The 20,246-nt window shown below is 38.9% G+C and overlaps 1 protein-coding gene and 1 long non-coding RNA gene across 8 annotated transcripts in view; one reads left to right on the top strand and one right to left on the bottom strand.

Annotated features, from left to right (window-relative positions):
- EBF1 (EBF transcription factor 1) overlaps nt 1-20,246 on the bottom strand; it is a 400,425-nt gene that overhangs the window by 95,514 nt on the left and 284,665 nt on the right. For 4 of the 7 annotated variants that reach the window (XM_063724362.1, XM_054556161.2, XM_054556160.2 and 1 more), the window contains exon 9: nt 4,564-4,697. In XM_063724362.1, the coding sequence (XP_063580432.1) occupies nt 4,564-4,697 (134 nt within the window). The remainder of the gene's footprint in view (nt 1-4,563; nt 4,698-20,246) is intronic. The other 3 variants (XM_063724363.1, XM_063724364.1, XM_054556159.2) reach the window with 1 other exon arrangement.
- On the top strand, nt 2,308-13,665 carry LOC129059593 (uncharacterized). Its single transcript, XR_008525586.2, has 3 exons — nt 2,308-2,501; nt 9,763-9,915; nt 11,578-13,665. It is a non-coding gene; the product is annotated as an uncharacterized LOC129059593 (long non-coding RNA).

A 20,246-nucleotide genomic window follows, 5' to 3' on the forward strand; every position in this document is an offset into this window, starting at 1 on the left:
AAATATATTATGTAACTCTCTAATTTGCTTCATGGAAGCAAGTTGTCTTTCCAAATAAAACATCAGATCCCACAAAGCCCAACTTTAATTACCCATGGTACCTATCCCAGTGCTAGACACCCAGCAGGCAAGCCAATCAGTGCTCACTGTTTAGAAATTGGAGGAATTCAGAGGAGATATTAAAATAACAATTAGTTCTGCAAACCAGAAGCAGGAGCCCCTCCCTGCTCCAAATCACATGTTGGTAGAAAAGCAAAACAACCAAGTGCGGCTCTGGTTAAGAAAAGAATCTCACCCTACATTAAACATTATCACACATCAACCCTGCTAGTTTTCCTAGATTTGTATATAAAATACTAAAACAATTTTTTAAAAGACTTTTAGAGTAGGACAGGGCAAGGAGCACCAGAATAAGAGTAAAATAATTTACTTTCTAAAAAGAGGGAGAGGAAAAACACAAGAAACAATAAAGAAAGAGGAAGGGGGCAAATCAAATTCACAAGAAAGCCATGTGAACTTGGGAGCTCGCAGAAGGCAGAGCTGAGTTAGAAGCAATAAAGTGCCCCTTTCTTCTTCCCACCCCTCAGGGGGCGATCCATGAGCTAAACTGAACTACTCATTTGCAGAAGATTGGGTTGGTAGGGAAAGAGCATAGATTAGAGTCAGTTAAGCCAGTCTGATTTTCTCTGGCTCTTTAAAAAATTCTTTAGCTAAAAAAAGACTCTAAATAATGGCATTAGTTGCTAATCTAAAATGTTATCTACTTGTCCTAGCCCACCAGCCTGCTTCCTGGGTGTGTTGGGTATAGAGTAAGGAAATGCAGAAGTGATAAAAGTCTACTTAAAATTAGAAGGCCTGGATCTTAGAGATGGCATAAACCTCAAGATCATGTGGTCTGGGGCAAAGACTTTGGATGGACAGGGATCCAGCTCTAGAGATGAGGCTAAACAGGTGAACTGTCTTGCCCTAGCACAGGCATGTATCCTTTACTTCATAAAGATAAATTCTACCTAGAATCCAGTGGCGCCGATCACAAACATATACAACTGGAAGATGAAGGGAAGCCCTCTTACCTCTCTGAGTCTGTACATGCCAATTCTACGTGACCTTGGAAGGTAACAGCAATTGTTAAGGCACCCCCAGCACAAGACATCATGGCAATGTGAGCCTATCACCCTGATCTGATAACACCCTATGATAAAAATGGTGGCATAGGCTAAATTATGGAAGGTTAAGAAGGTAAGCCCTGGGGTTGGACTATTTGGGTTCAAGTCCCATCTCTCTACCACTTGGTAACTGAACCACTTATTTAACTTCCCCAAGCTTCAATTTCCTCGTCAGTAAAATGACAACAACATCATACACAGTGGTGAGAATCCCACAAGGGCGCTACCAAACATTTGGTAGGAACTAAGTGCTCAGTGAATGAATGTTAGCTAATATTAGTCACACTCTGCATTTCCTGTAGCTTTTTCTTAGATGTCTTCTGATCCAATTCTGATTCTGTACAATGCAAGCCTTGACAAATGGCCTCAAACTTGGTTAATATTTTTCTGCTTCTACAAAAATAAAAGGTACTCATGTAATTTTATTCGATTAAAGACAACCATCATCACTACTACAATTACTATTACTACTTTCTACTACTATACCACCTGGCTTATAAAACCTCTCCGTTTTTTTTCTTTCTTTCCTCTTTCTGTCATTCTTCCCTCTCTCAAGATTGCATGTGCTCTCTTATTAACTAGGACTTTTCCTTCCATTATAAAAAACATACAGTATAGTTCAAATCCAATCTCTAGTCCTATCTGGCTGTGTAACCTTGGGCAAGCTTTTTAACCTCTCTGAAACTCAGTTTACTCATATGTAAAATTAGAATAACAGGAGTATTGCATACAAGGCTATTGTTAGGCTTAAAGTAATACCCATAAATTGCCTACATATGATGAACCCTTAGCAAGTCTGAGCTATTTCTCCATTCTCACCATTATACAATGGATTTCTTTATTTGGGGCAGTATCAAATTCTTTCCCTGCATGAAAAGGCAGAGAAAATTGTGTGTGCCAAGTAGTCTGTACAAAAACCTAAATACAGAAATAGTTTAGAATATTACAAAAAAAGGTTCACTTCTACAAGGCTCATTCTTCTGAACATCAGGACAATCATAATGATAACAGCCCAATTTAAAGTCCTACATCCAGGTACCCAACTGCTAATGCAGTTGGATTTGCTTGTTTTAAAAGAAGATCTGCACAAATATTTTAGGAAACAGTTTGCACCAGGACACGGTCATAGTTGATTTATGACATAGTTGGTCATAGTTGATTTATGACATAGCTACAACCAAGAGCAGTCCGAAAGCAGGGGCCGGACAATGAAGGAGGATGCATCCTCCACCCTCAGCTCCTGGCTGGAACCCACTCCTGGGACAGAGTGAAGAGGGGCTCCTGGCACACACAAGGCAGTGGCACTGGAGGGACAGAGGAGGGAGGAGGACAAAGGTATTGCATTAATGGGTTTTCCTTCCCATGACTTTCATCAATTTTGTTATATAGAAACAGATCCTTTAAATCAATTGGATAAATCCAAGTTACTTGCTAACCTCCCTTTGCTGTTCCCAAAACAGGTCAAGAAAGTAGGAAAGTGAGAAAAAATGGAGGGACCTTGATTAAGCGTAAGGCAGAGGTGCAAATGAATGATTTCCTGATGTGTCCTTATTCCATATTCAATGGAGTCCACTTGGGTTAAGAAGGCACAAGGTTTTACAGGAAGCTTCAGACTAACCCACCTCCTTCTCACAGGGTCAGTAATTTTTAATGCCAATTTTGAGCTCCACTTTGACTGCAATGACATGAAGCAAGGAGTCCATATTATATTCACTCTTCCCATCTCTCAACTTCCGAGATAAGCAACAGAAAGAAAGATGGAAAAGGTGGAAGACACAGCCCACAAGACCTGGGACAGGCTGTCCTCGTGAGGACTGCTGTCTCCAGCAGGATGAAGACAGCAGGCTGGCAGCAAAACATGCCATGAATTTGATGCTTCTAATTTACAACCCAGTAGTTTCAACAAAAAATAGAGTACAGTTGGCAAGGGGAAGTTACTCCACCTTTCATACCTGGAATGTTCCAACTTGCCTAACAATTAGTTGGGTGGGCTGGGAAGCTCATCTCTGATTTGGCTTTATGAGAACTTTGCTTCTATGACCAAATGCATACCGCTTGTTTGCTGAGTAGAAAATACCAAGGCAGCAGCAGCACGAGCTAGCAAGGGGCTTGCCTGAGTGGGTTACTGGCGGTAAGCAGTATACACAGAAGGCTTACAAAGAACAGCCTCTGTCTGGAAAGACAAACATACCCAAGTATCACAGTCTTAACTTTCTGCTCATCTGTATGGCCCCTCTAGAGAGAAAACAACACAAAGAAAATATCTAGATGGGCTAAACCAGTGTCATAGGAGCACAGCTAGAAATGGAAATCTTTGTGTGGCCATGTACAAATCACTTACATTCTATAGGCTTTGGGAAGCTGCTGTCTGGCTATATAACTATTTGTCTCGAAGCTTCAGTATCCTTATCAAGAAAAGAAATATGCTATGAGTATCTACCTCGTAGTGTAGAAAGAAGGGTGAGATGATCTATCTCAAGGTCTAGCACATTGCCTAGCATATGGTAAGTCTCAGTAAGTTAGGATGACTACATGCTTACAAAACAAATGGGATGAATGAACCCTATGGTACCTTGTAGGCCTAACATTGTTTTTATTCTAAACTTTGGTGAAGTGAAAGAGAGGGTGCTCGGAGCATGCTGGCTAAGAAACTGGGGCTCAGAACTGAGAACACAATGGCAGATTTGCCATGGCATCTATATAACAGGATGCATGTTTTGTAATCTTGAACTGATGCTGATGGTTGCCAGAAAAGTCAACTGGTAGGTTAAAAAACAATCACATTGCTTGGACAGCACTGCACAATTAGAACATAGTCATTTTCAAGGGGTTGCAGTCACACACTGAGATGCTTGAGAGCTGTAAATTCCTAGAGCTAGAAAAAGCCCTTGGTGGTTATAGGGTCTCCCAGCAAATCACTCTCTCTGATGAATAGTCATCGAATAAGTCAAGAACCACCTACACCTGGATTATGCTGCCATTAAATGATGTTCCTTGAAGATCAGGCTACAGTAGACTCTTTCTACAAAATAGCCACAGATTACACCCTTGCTAAAACCTGAATGGGCTTTTTCTATACATCTTGTGACTTTGCATCTCCTCTTCAATTCCCAGCATACAATAGGACCTCCACACCATGGCAAGCCCAAGAAGACAAACTGCAAAACAGAAGCTCTCCCATTGCTTATGGGCCAGAGAATGGAAGTCATTCCAGTAGTAACTGTTGCCTCTTGGTAAACCCAAACCAACTCTTCTAGTTTCCCCAAATTCTGTAGACTGAAGCTGGCCCACCCAGAGCGGCACCACTAAAGTCTACACATTCTATTAGAAATTCAAGTATAGACAGTATCTTCAACTAGATCAAGCTATTAGATATTAATGTTCAGACAACACCTACCTCACTCCAGACCAGCATGGTACCGAATATGACCTGTAACCCATCAAAGAAATTGTCCCCTATGATGATCACAGTCGCGCCTCCCGTCGTCCATCCTTCACTCGGGCTGATGGCTTTGATACAGGGAGTAGCTGCTTTTCAACACACATGAAAAAGAGAAGGAGTCTGCTGTTAGAACCAAACTTTAATGATGAAGACTTGAGAAAAAGGAAAAAAAAAATCTTTTATCTTTTCACTAACAGAAAGTCCCTCAAGATCTCAGCATTTCCTAGCCACATTAGGACCTGAAACTTCAGGGTGCAACTTCAGTTTTTAAAAGCATTCTTTTCATTGTTTCTATTAAGATACATATATTTTACCCAAATCTTTATCAAACCTGGAACTTTATGAAATAAAACACAAAGCAAATTTTAATTTGTGAAATGCTAAGGATTTTTTTTCTTATTAAATATGGGTGACTTTCTGGAATATATTGGAAACCTTACAGAATTGCTTCATAGTTAAATATATCTCCTGAAAAGAAAACACGTTTTTTTAGATAAACATTACCATCCAATAGGAAGCTAAGAAAGAGAGGAGACTGGAGCGGGAAATGATTCTTGCTCCATGCCTTCTGTCTGAAACACTAACATTGCAACATGTCTCATTAAAAATCATTAAGATTTTTTTTTTCAAATAAATGTCATAGATCCCATTTTACAGATGTGAAGAATGCAGGTCACTCGGGGTGAATTATGTAACCTAATAGCTGAGTCAGGGCTCAACCACAGAGTTTTCCATGACCTTTGCTTTGCTGTCTTTCCCAGGCATAAAACCCTAGAATTGACTTTTTCAAAATTTCATATTTCTTTTCTTTCCATTATAAATGGCCCTTGGAGATGGGAAATAATTTGCAAATACTGTGATTCCAAATAGACTGGAGGTGGTTTGTTTAACGAGCATGGCATACTTTCAACAGAACTGCTGGGCATAAATGTAATTGTTAGATTGTTCTTAAAATCTCTCAGAGGGCACCTTCGTGTCACTGAGGATTTTTAACTCTACAGTGTCATGCTTCTGGTCTCATGATTATTTTTATGAACAACAAGAAAGCAAAATCCTAAAAGGAGATATTATTCAAGGAGAGAAAATAGGACCCTCATCTTCAATAAAAAGTTTATTAAGTATCCGAGACTGACTTTCCGAGCATTGAAGCCAATGAGAGCACTAGTTAATTTTAACGGGAAAAAACTGGCAAAAAAATATTTGGACTTTGTCAAATTTGGCAAAATGTCATGCTTTAACTTTTGCAAGAAGGAAAGAAAATATTAAGTCCAGCCCGGTGGGACCATTGCTCACGTGCCACCACACAAACAAATAAAATGGGTTTGATTTTGATTCAAATTAATCTTAAAAATTTGCACAGAGAATTTGGAAATATCCAAACTAAACATTTCATGTTGGCTGAACTCATAGCAATGCATTTACAACTAAAATTGGGCAGTTCAGATAACTTTTCTCTCCTCTACTTTCTCCCAAAAAGAAAATAATTAATCAAGAAGATGTAAATAATTCGTGACTTGACATTTCTTGTCTGATTTTTTAACATACATAGAGGTTGTGATCAGTGTTCCACAACCATAGGGCTTTTTCTGAAACAAAAGTGACCTTTAAAAGTAAAAAATGTTTAAATGCATGATTAAGTACTCCCAAACCAGTGGTAGAATATGATGTATGATTTGAAGCAAGTTATAAGAGAAATAAACTATATTTAACAACTACATAAAGTTCTAAAAATATATGCAGTTTGGAAACATTTTGTTAATGTCCCCAAATATCAATTCTTAATTTATAAGTCAGTCTACTTAGTTGCTAGAATGGAGTACAAAAGGTGTTATGATATCCCTAGTACTTCTGAGAAAAACAGGATATTGGTTTAACTGAATTGGTCTTGAGAGTGCTGACTGAGTCAAACTATGGAATCCAATGGGGTCATTAATTGCTGACCCTGAGATTACCCACACAGATCACAAAATGGTCTTGGTGTTTATTATCAGTTTTAGCTTTGGAATTTCTGTTTTTATTTTTTTAATCACACACACGTATTTCTTTAACTAAATATGATCTCCTACAGGCTTTCTCATCATTGCCCAAAGGGAGGTGAAAGGGGGTGTTTCTGTGTCTTTGAGAAACCCTTCTACAGGAAAGGCCTTAAAATAGCATGGCCAAGACCTGCTGGTTTTGAACTTGAACCCTTCCCTGTTTTTTCCACTTGTTATACGTAGGATACAGAAATCACGTGGGTGTACATGCATGTGTGTGTATGTGCTTTCAAACACTTGCCAAGGAAAGTTGCAATGTTTTCAAATACTGTGAGCAATTTTCCAGAAACAAAGCTATATGTCAATGCCTCAGAGGCAAGAAAGAGCATCAAGCTTCCAGAGATAACCAGGTGAGGAAACAATATTTGACACCATCGTCTTAGTTTTAGAGAAATAAAGCCTTAAGGGAAGTACCCCAGGAAGAATGACACAATCCTCAGTCCATCCTACCTCTACACTCAGCACCATCCACCACCCCTGCTTTGAGACTATATGCCATTCTTAGAGCAGGTAAGTCATTCAGACTTTTCTAAGTTTAGACCTCTAAGGGTTCCAAAGCTCCTCCTATACATCTGTTATAACACATTAGTCTTGAGGGGAAGCTCTGTGGCACCTCCCCACTGGCAAATTTGAAAAATATGTAAAGGAATCATGAGCTATCCCAGGGAGAGAGGATGAGGAGGGGAAGCTAGTAGCATTTAGTAATTGGAGGTCAAACCGGGTGTAGTGGCTCACACCTGTAAACCCAGCACTTTGGGAGGCCAAGGTGAGAGGATCTCTTGTGGCCAAGAGTTCAAGACTGGCCCAGTCAACACAGTAAGACTCTGGCTCTATGAAAGGTTTTTTAAAAACTGGCCAGGTGCAAGCCTGTCATACTAGCTACTGGGGAGGCTGAGGCAGAAGGATTGCTTGAGCCCAGGAGTTCAAGGCTGCAGTGAGCTATGACTGCACCACTGTACTCCAGACAGAACGAGACTCTGGCTCTTAAAATAAATAAATAAATAAATTAATTAATTAATTAATTAAAGAATTCTAAGTATCCAACAACGCATGAATGCATGGAATAGTCCCCATAAATGAAGAACCCTAAAATGTCAATAATGCAACGTAGAAAACCCTGTGACCAGCAAAAGAGAATCAGGCCCAAGAGCTATTGTTAAGAATTCACAGACCCATGTAGACCAAGGCAAGACATACAAATGAATACAGCAGCTCAGGCTCTCAGAACAAGCATGAGATGAATGGCCACTGATTCTCAACATCTGTAATGCAACGGGAAGGTGCTGGTGAATTGCACGTGCCCCAGGGAAAGGTGGCAGCACTGCTCAGCTTCAGCCTTTGGTGACCCCATAAAAATGCAGGCCTAGCATCGTCTGGGTTTCTGGTGATCTCTCCAAAGAAGCCAGGAAGCCACATTTTTATATCAAATTTTTCAATCTTTAAATGTTGGAAACGAATTCAGTATTTTTTTAATGCATAGGCCAAACAAAATGTTTGTGGGCTGGCTTTAACTCACAGGCTGCTATTTTACATTTTAACCCTACTCACGACACACCTGCCAGGCTAAAAGCAGACCTGGAAATACTTGCAATTGTGGCTAAAACTATAGGTACCCAAATGTTCATTGCGGTATTGACAGCAAAAAATTCAGATGTCTAGGTGCCCCCAGTAGGGAGTGGTTAAAGAAATTATGGTATATTCATACTATAGAATAGTAGGAATGTCATTAAAATACACAAAACAATTCTATAAACTGATACGGAAAGATTTCAAAATAGGTTAGCAAGTGAAAAAAACAATTTGCAAACTAAAGAACAGTGTAATTAAGTTTATTTTTAAATGATGTATATGAACCTGTATAGGCACTAGTATGTGTATGCATGCAGTTATATGTGAACAGGTATGATGGACAAAGGCCTGGAAGGAAGGATATGCATAACTGTCCCCAGCGGGTCCTTATAAAAAGGACTAGACTGGGGTTGACAGAAAAGGAGGACTATTAACATTTATTCCCTATATATCTGTATGATTTAAATTTTTTCAATGTGTACAAATAAGGTACTATGTAACAATAATAAAAAAATTAAGTAGCAGCAGAACATTTAATTCTATGAGATCGAACAGTTGTACTTTTTAGAGCAAAATTACATTTTAAAAAAGCAAAATAAAACAAACAAAACAGCTGCGCTGACCCTGAGCCTCCCCTTCTCTCCTCGTTTTGGATATGTTTTCTCTGAGAAAGCTCAGACAACATCCAAAGCAGCCAAGGACTTGTTTCTTACTTTGGGATACCCAGAGAGAAACAGAGGGAAGACAGGGAAAAATCACTTTTAATAGTCACAGTGGATGGATTCAGTGGAATTTGACTGTAAAAAGATTTATGAAAGAGTTCAATTCAGCACAGGGATGTGATAATCAATACAAGTCTATCTCCAAGAAAATATTATGGAATTTGGGGGCTGTATTTGAATACAAAACCACTTTTACCAGGAAAATTTTTATTTAATTAATACAAGATTCTTTCTTCCTCTCCAATGAATTTTCACACTCATAAGTAGCTGCAAGGCCAGTGACCCAATTTCTGGTTTTAAATCTCATTAAAATAAAAGTTTAGGGTTGGGGGGCGGGGTTTGCCTCTTTTTTTAAATCCCTTCCCCCACCCCTCACCAGCCACGAAAGTAGAGGAGATTTTCCTCCCTTCAAACTATGACAATAACATGATTACCCTACCACAGTTTAGCATAATGGCTCTGAAATGCTCATGGCACATTGCAGAGTTAAAGTGGAAATTATTAGGTAGCTCTTCTTTGTTATAATAATGATCACTCCACAAATAAAAGCTCTTCTCCCAAAGGTACTGCAAGGCACAAAATGCTAATTCTGAAGATTATGTGTGTGCTTTTATTAAATATTACTATGCCCTGCCCGTTTGAGGGCTTCTCTGCTCTGATTGTTTTATGAGTACCATGTTAATGTCATTCCCATCTTGCTAGCAGCAGGCACACATTTTAGCGTTTGTATGAGAGTTGATCAAAGGCCACGTGCTGGGGGAATTGCTGAGAAAACACGGACAAGCGATAAAAATCTAACAGATTAATTGGTTTAAATTTCATTTCAGGGTGTTGAACTTTGGCTCAGGACTCTAATACTACACCGTGAGTCAGGGCCTAATTACCAGATTTCCAATTTGCTTCTTGAACAATGGTCATGGTGAGAAGGAAAAGAGAGGGAAGAATAAAAAAAAAAGAAAGAAAGAAATCGTTCAGCTCCAGTACGTATTTAACAACTAATGTTCTGTGTGCAGACAATTGCACCAGGGGACATTTGCTATCACCTACTCTATCTCCCGAGCATTTATATTTCCTTCGAACAGCCACAGAAGGCAGAAGAAATCACAGATGCCCTCGGTAGTTTAAAATTTTCTGATTTACAGAATAAGTGTTACATGATTCAAGTGCCTGCACACTCACACTGGGAGCATCAGTCTCTTTATTAGCAAGGTGAATTTATAAGCTGGAATCGCACTTCAGCCTCCAATAGAAATGATCTATTTCATTGATAGAAAGCAAGGGCCAGGAGAGCCATGTTTACCTCGGGGTTTATGGGTGGCCTTGGGAATAAGGGTTAATTGAGCTCAGAGGTGCCTGCCCATTGAGGTGAATTAGTGGTGTGTGCAGCTATCAGCAGGGCCCTAGGGCTGCTCTTATTTTTCCTTCTGAAATCTCTCTGTGCTGTGATCAATACCTCACTTGTTTGGGGTAGCCATATAGATGACCCAGGTTCAGCATTTATCATATCTTATCCCCAAAATGAGGCTTTTGTGACAATCAATATGACATTATGAAAGCCTAATTAGATATATTGTTTGGCTTTTTTCTCCATTCCTGTATCTAAATACACTGGAGAAACAACACTCTGTGAGTTGATAAAATGTACAAATTTAGAAATTTTCTAATCTAAATCTAAATCTCAATCTCAAGGTGATATAAGGTTCTTTTCCATTCCCATTACATATGGCGTAGGAAAACACGCACACTCTCCTTTTCCAGAATTCTATTAACCAGAACTCTCTATTAGTGAGCATTTCTACAAAGCAGACCACTGATGCTTACAATGGAGGTGAAAATGCTGGCACTAGCCTTTACTGGCTTCTGAGTAAAGACAGAATTATGAAATTATGTTAAGTTGATTTTAACATTTGGAGTATGACTGTATTTGAAAATGGGCAAGAGCTCCAGTTGTTCAAATTCCACATCAAGCACTTAGTGCAACCTCTAAACAGTCTCTTACCTTCTTTAAGTTGTAGTTTCCATATGGGCACTCACCTCACAGAGTTCCAGCAAAATACACAGAAAACGCCTACTTGTGTTTTGTTGTTTTACTATGCACCACGTAGTACGCTAGTTGCTGCTATAATAATCATCAGCTCCCCATTAACCAGTTTATTTATGAGAATACCCTATACTCTCATCAGTTCAGATTATGTAGTTTATTGTAAGACTTTCCTAAGAACTCCCAGTTCAGCTGCTTGCTAACATATCCAGCTAAATGTACTGAGTAGGTGGAACTGGCAACAGTCCCTCCAAAGTAGAATGTTTTTTTAAGGATCTCATTTGCCTGGAATGAATATTAATGGGAAACTTTTCAGAAATGAGGAATTGACTTTAATGTTATTGTCCCAAATTTTTGAGACTTGGCAGAAAACATAAAACCCATGAGCTCAGCTCATTTCTACGGGATACTTGTGACCTCGTAAAACTCATGCTTTTCTCCCTTTTATCTCCTTAATTTTGGTGATGTTGTACTTGGGAGAAACGGAGAGACTATTGAGGGCAAAAAATATTCCACTTGGACTCAGCGCACAGATATCTCTTCCTCCTGCTCGATCTGAATGCTTGTTTTTGCTGGTGTTTTTTTTTTTTTTTTTTTTCAGTGAATGATGACCTTCCTGCTCACAGCTCCTTAGCACTACAACCTGCCTTCTTTGATCCTGAAACTAGCAGCTACTGGACAGGCAAGAGGACAAACAGAAGGTTTTCCTACAGCTGGAAGACTGGACCTCTGTATTTTCACCATGCACAGGAGGCAAATCTATTCTTTGTTTATCCATTCTCTAACTGGATGCTTTAGAAACCAGAAGCAGTTAGAATGCCTGACCTGAACTCTGGTACCAGAGTATACAAACTTCACTTTCAGAATGCTAACTCCAAATAAACAAATAAACTCAGCCAATAAACAAACAAACAAATTTGACAGTTTCCTCATGCAAGGTGTAGCAGCCTTTATAACACTTATGCTGTTGCTTTAATTTGTGTTACTAGGGATTTGTTTCTGCCTTACTTTCTTTTCTTCAGTAATTGCATTATGCAGTTAAGCATTTTATTGTTTATTAGGGTTTTTATTTCATTTTGTTATTTGTCTGCATTTATTGCTCTGTCCACTAGCATATCCAGATAATACTTGGCAAGGATTCATGTATTATATATAAAAAAGAATCGTGTGTGTGTCTGTGTGTGTGTGTGTGTGTGTGATGTTTGTCACTTTAAGGAGAAATGTAACCCATGATACAGAGATTTCTCCATACTAGATGCAATTAAACCTATTAAATATTAAATGAGGAGATTGAGAATTTCAAGTGTTTTTCATCCTTTATTCCAAAGTGACTTCATTTGGCAAGAATGCCCTTTGCTTTGACAGCATTAATGGCTCTCACAGAAAAGAAGAAAAGGAAAAATTCACAGGCACTATTTAGAAATGTAGCTCCAATGTCCATCTACATTAAGGCATTGTTAGCTTAGTGGTGAATATCTAGATGTACCTAAACTTAGCAAAATAGTGTCTAAGTTCCAATTTATGCCATTTGCTAATTATAGACTAAGCCCAAATTATATTCTTTTCCTATGTTGCAGCTTTCTTATTTTATTCTGAATTAGCAAAATTTCTCAACAATCAATGGACATAGCACCTGAGCAAGGGAAGGACAAAAATGCTGGTGCAACAACTGTAATCCAAAACATTCCAGGACAAGCGCTTTTGGATTCCTGAGTTTGTCTGTCAGAGATCCGGAACTGTGTGCAGGTTCATTACACGGGGTTATTTGACAATTTAGCAGTAAGAAATCTTGACATTTTGATGTACCTATAACTTCTAAATTGCACATGAAAGACTTGTTGAAGGCTTTTTGATTTAATGACACACAACATAGCATTGTTTCATAATATGCAAAAATTGTTTGTTAACTACACTGCAGCTCAGAATTTTATAACTCAAGGTGTGACTACACTGTTTTCCACCTCACGTTTGATCTACCAAATCCAAAATTAAAATGTAGAAAATATTAATCCTAGAGCAGCCAAAGGCAAATATTGTCATCAGTTCTTTGGGTTTCTTTCCCGCCTCTTATTCTATGACTGTCAGTCACTCCGTTGCGAAGCAATGGGGAAAAATTGTCATGGAGGGTAAGAGAATTTTCAAAATGAATTATTCATGGATCCAATTGTGATATTTGTTGCAACAATAGTACATTCACGTGCCTCTGATTATACAATAAGTAAATAACTCTCTTCTTCCTGACAAGGAGAACTTTCATGCACAAAATTATTTTTAGTCCAATTCTCCTTATTGTCCTGTTGTAAGAAAAGTTTGGGAAATGAAAGCCAAGGGGAAAAAAGGAAATGAAAATAACCTTCCAAAAATGGACACCCAATATTGTGAAAAGGGGAAACAATTTTCAGGTTAAAAAAATATGCAACTGCTTCTTCAAGGACTATTTAAGTCTTTATTCACAAGCAGTCTTCCTGGGCCTGGAAAATCATAAAGTCAAATATGAGCAAGTCTAGTGGAAAATCTGTGACGCTAATCTTGGCTGGAGTCATATTTTTAACAGGCCTTGAATGTGTGTGCCGGATTATCCAGATGGCCATACAGGAATCGGCCTGATAGGATTAAACCTTTATGCTGAACTCTGCTCCATCTGTTCGCCAAGGTTTGCCTTTCCTTATCTGAATATGAATTTTTAGCCTCCTTATGTCTGGAGGCAGGACCAAATTCAGCAATAAAAACATAGATGCATGCAGATAATTTAGCATTTCATTAGTTACTCTCAGTTCATATTACCTTGGTCTTTTTCTAGGAAATGTTTTTGCTATGAATTTTGCTAAGAAGAAATTTTAAAACATGTAGAATCTGCATTTTTGTTAGAGGGTTTTGTCTTTCTCTTCCTATTGAATTCTAGGAATCATTCAATTCACTACTATAATAGGGGTTTACATTGATGTTTGCCCACAAAGATAAAAAAGACATGGTATCCTCTTAGCAGAATTTGACTGTAAGATTAGATGATGTATAATTCCAATTGGATGAATGATCCAAGCAGAAGATATTCATGTGTGTTTTCTTCTTTTTTTCTATTACAAGAGGATCAGTATTAGTCATCACTTAACAAAATTAGCTACAACACTGTTTCTATCATTTTCATTAAGATTTCTATGTTTTTAAGGAGGCATGTGTTTTTTTTGCTGGGGCAGGAGTATGGACGTGGGAGCAGAAGCTATAATTCGAGCTTCAACTGGAGTGCAAAAAGCAGACATTTGTTTTGTCCTCCATGCATATATCCCTAGAAGCAGTGAAGTCACTTATTGATCAACTGGAAAAGTTGGCTTATGGCAGGCAGGTTTCAGGAAAAAGGCCAGTGGGTTGCCAATAAGCCAGAGCTTGGTAGATGGCTCTGGGTTTCAACTCTATGACAAAGACAAAGGGAGGGCTCTGACTACCGGGCATGGTGGAGGGCCAGTGACAAGTTTCCCAGGCAAACAAGGTGTGAACAAAAGAAAAATTGCATGAGAGAGGGATCTTTTAGAATCCTACTTGTAGGCTGGTTTATAGCAACATGATCATTAGGTGTGCTCAGTGTGTTCACGATGGAAATCTCAAGAGATGGCAGCCTGTGTGCCCTTGGCCCTAAGAAGAGAGGCTCCCTCCAGCAGTCTAGCAGGATTCCATAGGCTTCCTTCTCACAGTACCCTCACTCACCCTGGCTCTTGGCTCTATGCTGTCGTGAATGTGGGAGTCAAGCAGCTCATCAAATAATGTAGGCTTTTCCACTCACAAGTACAGTTATTATACTTAAGTATTACCCTTAACTGAACATTTAGGGGACAGAGAACAGTCAGACTTCCCATTTAAGCTTAAGATGACTTACGCTTATTGCTATGAATGTGCACATAAACATTTTGTAAAACACATGTCTTAGGCTCCTGAAATTGACAAGAATTCTAGCCAGGTAGTGGTTCCCTCTTTGGAAGTAGATGCCCCTAGGCGATGAAGCCTACTATAAGTCATCTCTTGTAAGATGGGCAAGTTCACACACACAACCCTAATGTCTGTCTTCCACATTCTATCCTAAATGAAGACAGCTGACTGGATGTTTGATCCCATTACTCAATCTGCTTTTGCTTTGCCCATTACAGTAGCCGCTAGATACGTGCAGCTATTTACATTTAATTTTCAATTAATAAATATGAAATACAAATTATTTCCTCAGTCACACCAGCCACATTTCAAGCAGTCAATAGTTATAGTGGCTAGTAGCTATCATATTGGACAGCACAGAGACAGGACACTTCCATCATCACAGGAAGTTCAATTGGATACCACTGATCTCAAGATCAAGTTTTCATAACTCAGCCTATAACTGATAAAGACTAATCAGAGCTACAACATAGGTGGTGCCCTCCATAGACTAGGAACTGTGCTAGGAACAACAATTAATCTCTATTCCCTCCAACGAGGATCACAAAATCAAATGCTCACAGGGCTAGGCAGGAAGGTAAGTCAATGAAATGGGATGAGGCGATGCAATGGGATTGGTGGGGATTGTGGCTAAATGTAGAGTATGTGCTTCATCCAAAAGGAAGATGATTTCTGAGTTTTCCCTACCCGTTGCCATTTGAGAATGTGGATCCAGCACTACCAGCTCTTCTGATTATAGAAGACATTTGTAAATCCAGGTTTTCATATAATCTCTCTATCTTTAATGGCTAGCAACTAATACATAATTTCTTAAGGTGCCATGCAACCCAAACATAAATATGGCTGAAGGTGGGATTCAGTTCATGATCTACCACTGTGCAACTTATATAAATCCTCAGAGGGCTCAGAGTCATCTTTTACTGATTATTAATTTCTGCAATCATAGAACTAATACTGTCACTGACTTACCAAACAATAAACATAATCATGGCCAATTTTGCTCCTGATCTTTACGTCTTCTCCCAAAACACATGGAAGTCCCCCAGTTGGCCTTTCTTTGCTATGTAGAAGATTTTCTATATGCAGTTTGGGAGAAGAGCTCCCTGTTCCTGAAGGATTTTTAATGTCATCATGCAAGACAGCATAGATAGTGACTTTTTAAGAAAACCATGTTTTGAATGTGAGCAGCATTTTGAAACCAACTTTGCCCAACCTTTAATAATGCACAAGTCCTGCTTTGTGCTTTTTGGAATAGTTCTGCTTATATTTCTCTCCACAACCGAGGCTGCCATTGCTAACATATTTCAGTGAACTTTCATTATTCAGAGCCTTATCATTTTGAGCCAGTTTCCTCTCCTCCCTGACACATTCAGTGACACTGCAATCCAGCATTTGTTTCAGCACAGATGTTTCCGTGGTGATGATCTGTGATGTCATAAGCACAGGAATATGTATCATTGACTTTGCCCACATAAGCCATGCAAAGAAGAGTGGGAAGTCCACTTTCATCTCAACTCCATGATGTACTGACTCAACTTCCTCAAAAATTACTCTTTGAGGTCTGGGCTGTTCTGTCTGGACATCAAAGAACAAATACACTTGCCTGTTTGTGATTCATTTCTACTACATAATTATTAGTTATATGCAAAGTCCAGTCTACCTATCAAAACCCAGAATAACCTTCCTCAAATACCAGCTTTCAAAACTTAGCCAGTGGGATCAAGTCCACCCTCATGAGTCTGGCCCATTCTCCCTTTCCAGCCTCATTTTCAGCCTCAGCAGCAGTTAAGAGCACCAGCTCTGGATTCAGGGGGCCTCAGCTAGCCCACATTTCAGCTTCACCATTTACCAGCTTGGGCAAATTACTTCACTTTTTGAAAGCCTCAGTTTCTACCACTTTAATTGAGGATAATAATTATAAGACAGCCCACCTCATAGGATTGTTGTAAGGTTTGAATGAGTTAATCTATGTGAAGAGTTCAGTACAGAGTGGGCAAAAATTGTGAGATGATGATGAAGAGGAGGAGGAAGAAGAGAAGTTGCTGTAGGAGGAGAAGGAAAATAGGGAAGAAGAAAAGAAAGATGGTAATGACCAGCTTCCCAAATCCGCTGTCTCCAAACATCCTTTGCATGTTCCCAGCATATATTTTTATAAAAGATATACCACTTACTTCCATCACCCAGTTACTTGCCAAAAAGATCCATCTTTTGCATGAAGGTGTCTCTTTCTATCCCAGTCTACAAAACACTAACCTTTTAGCGAACTCTTCCTATCTTTCCCATTTATTATTTACTGCACTTTTTCTTGAACTCATCTTGATATATGCATGTGTTTATATATATATAGCTGGGCATGTATATACATAGGCAAATCACCCCAACTAGTGAATGCATCCCTTGCAGACAGGGACCTCATTCATTTACAAACTAGGTAGACAGTACTCTGCACTCAACCCATACCTGACAATTAACTAGCACTGTTAAGTTTTTAAAGGGCTTTACCATACATTATCTTAATTATTCTTAATATCAACCTTGAGCAGTAGGCAAGCAGACCATATTCCTCATTCCACTTTACAAATGACATAGCTGAATCTCAGGGATTCAACTGGACTTGAGACTTTGAGAATCCATGTTGATTGATATAGTCAAATACTTAAAACACCCAAACTATGCTTCAACTTTGGTGTTTATCTGAAATTTCTGTTCAGTTTGGCTAAAATATTCACTTCAATCATACAAATACAGCCAAAGTCCCATAAAATCTTAAGTTGTGCAATTTCTTATCCCCAAGATAGAGGGTGGATATTTATTAACTTTACAGAATATTACTACTCTATTTCCAAGTAAAGTTATTTTCCCCCTAAGACTTAGACCCGCATATGAATTACAGTAAAATCTCTCTCCACCTTCTTCTATTTCCAAGTTCAGAAAATGGCATCCTAATATAATAGCACAGGTGCCAATTTAAATACAGGAACATTGAAAATACTGCCAAACTTCCAGGCTTAGAAGCTTTTCTATTGTTACATGTTGGGCTGCTAAACACACACTGAGTCTGAACATCTAACACAAATGACAGCAACACTATGAGAAACATTTTTAAAGTATTAGGCAGCTCCTTTTAACTTTCATTTTTAATCTGGACATTTTCCATTCCAATGGTCTTCACTATAGAATGTTGCACATATCATGAAAATAATAACAATTTACTGACTAACAAATAGACTATTCTAAAATAGTACCTTAATAACACTTTCCCCCAACTTTCTTTTTCTTTTAAACAGCAAAGATTGGATTCCACAGGCCTTTAGCTAACCAAATCAAGGAGAGTTTCTAGGATTCTGCCAAAGTTGAAAGGTAGAGGAATATGAGGTTTGACTTTATAGATTTGTTGCACATAATAGTTACTGGAAAAGCACAGCTGGTTTGATGATTCCGCCAGAAGATTTTGGCAAAGAAAGACCAAAGATATATTTTTCTTCCTCTCTCAAGAAATGATCCAATACATTGGAACTGGCTGGGATATATCCCCCTCACCCACCAGCCCACGGATAATACACCCAACAGCATTTGCCTCAGGCCCAGCACATAGTAGGTGCTCAGTATCTGTTGGCTTCTTCAGCTATGTTCAAAAGAGAAATAGATAAAAAATAATGAAGAATTAAAGATCTCAATTTGTACCAACTATGTTCATTTTAATTATCATTCTTCTAAATAGCAGCCCAAGTACATTTCTCTCTGTTCATATTCAACATATGCACTATCTTGAAATTTTTATTACTTTGCCCCAAGGTCGATGAAAGAAACTGAAGGGTTGAGAAGAGGTCTCAAATCTGACACTGTCTGTGTCCCTGTTCCCTGGGTCCCCTGCTGCATTTCTCCCCAGAACTGTGGATGAAAAATGTGGGTTTGAACAACTGGTGTCCTGCTGATTGCAACTGTCAATTAAATAAGCCAGCAACACAGGAGCATATGTTCGCATATAAAATATTGATTAATTTCACAGATTGGGATAAAAATATATTAGTACTTGGGTTCTGCTTTCATGCTTAGTGTTCAGATATGCACTCAGTCCATTCAGATCTATTTCTGCACCCTGTGGGCTCAAGAGTGTTACTTTTGTGTTTCGCTTTTCTTTTCTTTCTCTGGTTACCCATGTTAGTGCTGCTGTTATAACTGACCAGCAGCAGACGTTTAAGCAGGATTTTAATTACTAGGTCATTTCCCAGCCGACTTGCCCATGGCAGGCCGGCAGAAAAGCCACAGTCCTGCAATCCATCCCTCAGATTTTCTCTGTGTCCCTCCAGGTAAATCTCTTTTTTTTGAAGATGCTAAAATCATGCTGATGGCAACATAGTCATCTGATAAGAATGATGACCACCTAATTTCTACAAAGTATCATTTCTGTCCACTGAGTATTTCAAGTTGCAGGGCTGGCACAGGGAGTTTGAGATGGGGTGCCTGATAGTGTGACGTGATACCAGGACTTTTTATCTTAACCCAGAAAAGCACCTTCCCATATATCACTGCACATGCCAACTAACTTACCCTTGGGATTTAGCATAGATCTGGCTTTTCAATTTGCCTTTGAGTAATGTCGTCAATTTGTTTCAATTGAAGCAGGTATTATATTACGTGCTCAAATAGCAGGAGAATTTCTCTCCACGTCTGAAGTCCAATGTGGAGGGGAGATTAGCACTGACTAAACGATAAGAGAAAACAGTGGTGAGGACCTCTGTGTCAGCTACTTGGAGATCCAAAAGCTGCAGATTAAAACCTAACTTTGGCCACGACCAAATCCTTAAAGGATGGCCTCAGTTTCCCAAATGTGTTAAGTAAAACTAATAATACTAGTGCCCTCCCATGGCTGTTAAGAGCATTAAAAGAGATCATACAAAGTGTTCAGCACTGAACTTGATGCAGAGAAAGTACTTAACAACCGCTATCATAACAGAAAGGCCATGATCACCCAAAACACTGCTCTAAATGCTACCATTTTATGGACAATGAGTTCTGTTAGCTCATGATTGAGAAACTGCAACGGAACCACATCTCAAAGTCAAAGAGTAAACAACCTATGGAAATTTTCCAAGTTTAGTTTCTCAAAAATGGATCTCAGACCTAACCTACCTTCCCTATTTGCCCTCCCTACAGCTTCTAATGTTTTATCCCCACGTGGAATTTTGAATATGCTTTCCCCTCTCCTGTTCATTCTCATTTAAAATTTTAAAAGTTTCCCTGATTCTTCAGACTTGGCTGAGTCCCCCAGTTTTAAGCTCTCTTAGGAGTCTGTATTTGTACCTTATAGCACTTAACCATCATTGCAGTTTAAATCACTCCGTGTGCCAT

This window comes from Pongo abelii, chromosome 4 (genome assembly GCF_028885655.2).
Source record: "Pongo abelii isolate AG06213 chromosome 4, NHGRI_mPonAbe1-v2.0_pri, whole genome shotgun sequence".
Lineage (NCBI taxonomy): Eukaryota > Metazoa > Chordata > Mammalia > Primates > Hominidae > Pongo > Pongo abelii.